Source organism: Pteropus vampyrus, unplaced genomic scaffold (assembly GCF_000151845.1).
Source record: "Pteropus vampyrus isolate Shadow unplaced genomic scaffold, Pvam_2.0 Scaffold138, whole genome shotgun sequence".
In the NCBI taxonomy this organism is placed as follows: Eukaryota; Metazoa; Chordata; class Mammalia; order Chiroptera; family Pteropodidae; genus Pteropus; species Pteropus vampyrus.
The window spans coordinates 1,864,440-1,871,150 of record NW_011888919.1 but is presented as its reverse complement, the minus strand read 5'-3'; the positions used below and the strand labels follow the sequence as shown (position 1 = coordinate 1,871,150).

Below are 6,711 nucleotides of genomic sequence, written 5' to 3'. Positions count from 1 at the left end.
TCAAACCTTGGCCCTCTCATTCTTGGTCACTTTCTCCCTGTTTCTGATGCTTTCAAAGAAGCATGAGTCAAAAGCCTAAGATTTGGTGGGATCTAAGATCCAGAGCCTGAACAACACATTGAAACAGAATATCGCAAGGTTTACAAAGAGAGTGGCCAGAACACAATATGCACCCATTAAATGTCATCGAATATATGATTGAGCATGATTTCTCTAGGACTTCTGGAGAAAAGATCTCTGCTTCCATCACACTGAAGGCTTGATTCCGCAGTAAACACTGCATGCTGGGTTCACAAGCACCTGTTACACAAGGAGAAAAAGTGAGCTCCATTTTCTGGGTGGGCCCTCCTGGCCCACTTGCTGTGGTCCAGGGCTCAAGCACTCTGGCACTCTGGGAATTCCAAATATCTTCCTCCTTTCTCACTGCACTTCAGTCATGCTGGCACCTCTCTGCTCCTGGGATGGCTCACATATTTTCCCACTGTGGAAGACAGCCTCTAAGGTGGCCCCAAAACCCCCACTTCCCAGTATTCATCCCTTATATTATCCCCCTCCCCTTGAGGGCAAGATCTGTGACTTGCCTCTAACCAACGGAATATGACAAAGGTAATAAGATGTACGTGATTGTATGTACGTGATTCTCTCTTGGCTTTGAAGAAGCAAGATGCAACACTGTCTGCTGCCTATGGAGAGGGTCACATGCCAAAGGGCTGAGCATAGCCTCCAGCCAATGGCCAGAAAGAGACTGAGGCCCTCATGATAGCCTGTAGGAAACCGAATGCCGCCAGTAGCCATGTGAGCTTGGAAGCAGATCCTTCTCTAGTCGAGCCTCAGATGAGACCTGACCCTTAACCAACACCTCAGTTACAGCCTTGCAGAAGACCCTTCTAAGTGGTGCCGGGACTCCAGAGCCACAGAATCTGTTGCTTTTAATCTGTCAAGTTTGTGGTAATTCATTATCCAGCAACAGATCACTAATACACCTGCCATGGGGCCTTTTCACCTGATGCCCCTCAACTCGGGATGTTCCGCTTCAGCCCCTTGGCATAGTTTGCTCCTTCTCATCCCTCCAGAATATAGCAGACACCGAGCTGGCTGACCTGACACCCTTCTCCCTATCTTCTTCCTCTGCCTGCTTCTGTTGAAGAGACTAGAAAGGATACCACCTCGTTTTCTCAGCCTTTCTTGCAACAAGGAATACCGCGTGACAGCATTCTGGTCGAGGACACATAAGAGGAAGTTTGATGGGTAAGATTGCTACGAAGAGCTTGCTCTACTAACAAGGGGACACATTATGGCTCCCCTCCTCAGACCTTGATGAAAAGAGAGACCTAGGAGGCTAAGTTTGTACCAGTTCATAATTGACTGAAGAGCTGAAACACATAAACGCAATCCATACAATAGCTTGAGCAAATCTGATTCTTCTCTGAAAAATGTGAACCTAGAAACTCTTAACTAGTAGTAGAGGATGTTATATATAATCTGAAATTATATAGAGGAGTGAAAACCAGGCAACTTGCATAGGAATTCAATCTGGACTGAGAAAGATGGAACAAATTCATAGATCAGAAAAAACGAGTAATCACATAAGAGAGAAAATCTTCCTTCCCCATGAGGTCCATAAGTAATTTCTGAAATTGAGTTATCTGAGATTCCTCAGTGTTCTCCCAGTTAATTTCATCTGAACTACTTTCAGAGGGCTTGTCTTTCTTCTTAAAAATCCCTGACTAAGATATAGAGGACATTCATATCTTTTGAGAATGGTTCTCTGTCAACTGGGCTAAAGTCTGCCACCCTTTGATCTGTCCTCCATGGTAACTGATCTCTCTGGAATCACAGGAAACACATCTGTCCCTCTACCCCAAGCCAGCCCTTCAAACACTAAAATATTGGGGTTCTATATCCCTAAACTTTCTCTTTTCCAAACCCAACAAAATACTCTCGGTAGGACATGGATCTGAGCCCCTGTTCTGGCCTCCCTCTCCTGCCTCCTTAAAGTCTGATTGATGACTGACAACTTCAGAGTATAGAGTCTAAAGACCATCTCAGACATGGAGCAATCTGGCTAGTCTTGACGATAGGGATGTTATCGCTCGAGTTCTTTGAAGTAATTTCTCTTAGTCCTCAGAACTAGGAAGCCACCACCCAAGTTACCTGAACTTGCTATGGGAAGCCCTGCTATGTCCAGATGAGCTAACAGTTTTCTTTCTTTTAGGTGATGAAACTGACCGTGCTTCTCTTTTTTATTTGGCCACCAGGAAACTTGAAGCAAATGAGAAGTATAGGGACAGATGCTATATAGGTCCAGCATATTTTTACCTTTTATCTGTATCTGATTTCCTACTATTATTAAAAATATTTTCCTGATTGTGACTGCTATGTGGTACACAAGCTTGCTGTGAGCTGCCTCAACCTCCCATGGCAGAAATGTAGGGAAGTAAATATCATGAAAGAAATGAAGGATTGGAGGGAAAAGAAAATGAGTTCAAAGGAATAGACTGGTTAGCAAATGCAATTGACAGGGACAGAAAAGGCATGAGAGACATGGAATAGAATGGAATGGAAATTAAAGGCAGGGAATGGAGTAGAATCGGTGGGGTGGTGTCCAAAGAAATGTAAATGAAAGGAATGGCAAGGAAAGGAAAACTGTAGTGGAAAGGAATGTGTCAAATAAAATGAAGTAGAGAGAACAGATGGGGGACACTGAGGCTGAGAGCAGGCTTGCCCTTGATCACATGGTAATCTGGTGGCATATCTGGGGGTAGAAGCCTGAATTCCCAGCACCAGCTTCTTCCCCCACCCTCGCCACTTCCCTGGGTGTCAGCTACAAAGTCACTTACTGGAACTTGGCTCTGCAGCAAGCTTCCCCTCAGAGGTGGGTGCTGTGGCCTCATAGATGGGGTCCTCTGCTGCTTCCTTTGAGGGCCTGAAACCCCAAAGTCCTTGTACTTCTGTGTATCTAGTCCTTCCCGTATCCACAGGCTCCACCTAGATCCCATGTCAATTCCTGGGCAATACCACAAACCCTGTGAATTCCCCCTGTGCTGCGGACACGGCTCAGCACCATGGTCAGCAACTCTACTCCTGGGCGGGCCCCCTACAGGCCATAAGCTACCCCACTCCTAGCTTTACCATCTGGCATTTCTGATGTAGAGGAAACAGCCCAGGCCTGTGGACAGGGCAATGAGAGTCAGGATCCCGACGGCAATGCCAGCGATGGCCCCTCCAGAGAGGGACAACTGGAGACCTGGGCAAAGATAGAGAATCAGGACCCAGGCCCGACACACCCTCATCCCTGTTCCCAGCTCCACTTCCAAGCTTGAGGCTTTATCTCCCTTCATTTGATGAGCACTGGTTTTCCAATGACTGGGAGGCGGCAGTTTGGGGTATTAATAGCGTGATATCTGGAGTCAAACATCCCAGGTTCACATCTCAGCTCTGCGACCTTGAGCATGTGCTACTTAACCTCTCTGTGCTTCTGTTGCCTCGCCTGTAAAATGGGGATAATAGCGTCTACTTCATACGCCTGTGTTAGTGTGATGATGATACTGCTTAGGAAGACAGGTCAAATATGGCTTTCAGGGGAAGGGGCTTTGACAGCCAGAAACCTGGCTTTCCCCTAAGTGAGTCACCTTGACTCCCTGGGGCCCTGTGACCACGGACAAGGCACATCCCTTTCAGAGAGTCATTTCCTCAACTGCAAAGTGAGGGACATGGTACCCACTGCACAGGGCTGCTGTGAAGATGAGATGAGACCACGAATGTTAATGCTGGGTACGCTGCAGGCGATTGATGAATAAATGGCAGTCGTTATCAGCGCCGGCCTGCTGTTTGTCCATCCTCCTTCTGCCAGAACCCTTCTCAAAGGGGTGAAGTCCACCACAGGGACTGAGAAGGCAGCCACGAGGGTCAGGGGCAGGAGGAAGGGGCTCTGCTTTGGAAGGGCAGGAGGGGCCTTCCTGGATGCCTAAGGCGTTCTTAGTTTCATTCTCTGTGCTGCCATTTCTTTATATGTCAAACAAGCACCGTGATTTATAACCCTGTAGGCTTTTAAATGAGATCACACGTAAAGGTACCAGCACAGTGCCTGACACATAGTAGGGGCTTGATAAAAGGTGATGATGATGATGATGGCGGTGGTGGTGGCAGAAGCTTCCTTCCATCTACCAAGCTCAGCTCCAGGAGCCCTTCATACATGAGCTCATTCAAATCCTATAACATCCCCGTGAGCATCAACCAAACACTGCTTCCTCCTCTGAGCCTGTCTCTCCATCCATCACATGGTCTTAACAACACCAGTTGTTCTGAAGATTAAATGAGCTAATTTCGGAAGTCACATGGGATCCTCTGCTTAGCACGGCTCTTGGGGCGGCAAGCCTGGTTTCAAACTCTAGAGACAGGGCTTGGGTCTCTAGGTTTCAGTTTCTCTGTACGATGGAGATTCCAACAGGCCCACCTCATAGCCAGCAGGCAGGGAATACCCAAGAAATGTTTGCTGATATTATGTATAGAAAGACTATATACAAATAATGATGGTGTTGAATAAACACAATATGCCAGGCACTGCCACAGAACTTGACAAATGTTGATTAACCTTTAACAAACCTGTGATATACACATATATGTATGTATATATATATATGCATAATTATGATGTCTGTTTTACAGGCAAGGAATCAGAGGCCCAGAGAGGTTAAGTAGCATGCCCAAGGTCACACAGCTAATAAGCGTTGGAGCCAGGATGTGAGCCCTGGCTAACAGTGACACTATGTTGCCCTCTGAAGAACTCAAGACAGAAATACAGGGACTCGCTGCCAGTCACACTCGGTTGCCATTAATATAATTAATTCCTGAGTCCCCTACTGGCTCACTCCTTCTCTCACTGGCTATCTCCCTGACTCATGGTGCTTCTAAACAACTGTGAAAGGCAGGCATCGTGAACCCCTTTTACAGGTAGCAAAACCGAGGCTCAGAGCAGCCTGGAGTTTTCCAGGGCGCGCAGCTAGGAAGTAGAGGTTCTAGGGCCTGAGCGTCAGCTCTGGATGGGCAACGTGCCCAGGGAGTACACTCGTTTCCACACTCCGGCCCATGGCGAGGGAAGACTAGACTACCAGGGCCAGCATCGGGATGAGCCACCCGGACCCCGGGGGAAGGTGCTCCTGAAGGACTCACCTACGACTCTGGCCAGGACCAAGGCGGAGCGGGCCGGGCGGCTCAGAGGGTTGAAGGCGGCGCAGTTGTAGATGCCCTGGTGTCACCAGGACAGGGCCTGGGCGATCAGCTTCTCCCCCACATACACACTGGCGGCGTGTTCAAGGGTCCAGTGACAGTCAGTGCCTGGCTGGGACTCGGCCCGACACTGCAGGGTCAAGCTGGAGTTCAGCTCTGCCTTGACGTTGCTGCCCACCCCAGATTCCGACCCCCTGCTGATGTCCACGCGGTCAGGGTCAGCTGTGTGCAAAGCCGAACGTTATGCTCCCGTCCCCCACTGGTGAGTTGTCCTATTCTGCCCTGTTTGTTTCCACGCTGGAAGTTTTGCCTTTTTTTCCTTCAGATTATAATTTCCAATTCTACCCTGGGGGGAAAAAAAGGCTCTTCTAACTGTTGTTGAAAGGAATCTCAGTAAAATTAGCTGCCTGGCGAGCAGACAGCAGCCTGTAACATGCAGTAGGGGAAAGATCAAAATCGAAAACAAAAACCCTGCTCTTGCAAAAGCGAATTCTAACAAAGAAGCCTCATCAGACATCTAGGCTTCAGAAACTGTTATATGTCCTGTGAACATAGCCCCTAACTTCCAAAAAGTTCATAATTCTGATGAATTTCTAATTTAACAATGCATGGCTCTGCAATAACATTTAATTTTATATCTGTGCATTCACAACAGTAGAGATACTTGTGGATTTTCTTTGTAAAGAAAAAGGACTTGGCTCTCTTCCCACACATAAGAAGAAAACAAACAAAAAGGCTGTTGGGTTTCTCATCCAAACTCAGAGTCTGAGTCCTGTCTTATTTAATTTAACCTGAAATACCAGGCGTGGGGGGAAAAGATGCAAAAGTTTCTAGTTGGAACAAGAGAAGAGGAAAATTCTGCCCTTGCTTCCTTTTAAATATCCCTTGAATCTGCTCATTTCTCCCCATCCTAACCCCATGGCCACCGGGATCCCTCATCTGCCCTGCCCTTGACCTTCCCATCCCAATCCCAAATCCTCCACACAGCAGCCAGAGGGATCTTCCCAAGCACAAACTTGACACTACCCTTCCCTTGCTCAGAATCTTCTGTGGCTCCCAAATGTCCTTGAGACAGAGCCTATAGCTGACAAGGTCATTCCCAATCTGGCTCTTGTAGACCCCTGCGGGCCCACCACTCACTTCTTCACATCGACCATGATGAATCCAGGAACAAGATCCTACTTCGATAGTCCATCCTTGTCATGGTCCCTCTTGCCTCTAAGCCACCCTATTTTCTCTTCCTTGTCTGGGGTGCTCTTCCCTGAGTCTGCTCTACCTAGCTAACATACTGTTCTTTTTAGATCACATGGTGGACACCACCTCTCACGATAAGCTTTCCCACATCCCCCTACCTGGGGTGGGGGGCTTCCCTGGGGTTCCCCGAATCCTCTTGTCCTATGGCCGCACTGATCACACTGTATTTTCTTTGCCTGATTATTGATCTTCCAATCCCGAGTAGGCTGTGAGCTGTGAAAGTCAAGG

The 6,711-nt window shown here is 47.9% G+C and overlaps 1 protein-coding gene across 1 annotated transcript in view; it reads right to left on the bottom strand.

Moving 5' to 3' along the window:
- Positions 1-290: 290 nt before the first annotated feature.
- CEACAM20 (carcinoembryonic antigen related cell adhesion molecule 20) overlaps positions 291-6,711 on the bottom strand; it is a 21,258-nt gene continuing 14,837 nt past the window's right edge. The window contains 4 exon segments of the mRNA XM_023535253.1: positions 291-300; positions 3,133-3,239; positions 3,639-3,649; positions 5,173-5,451. Of these exon segments, the coding sequence (XP_023391021.1) occupies positions 291-300; positions 3,133-3,239; positions 3,639-3,649; positions 5,173-5,451 (407 nt within the window).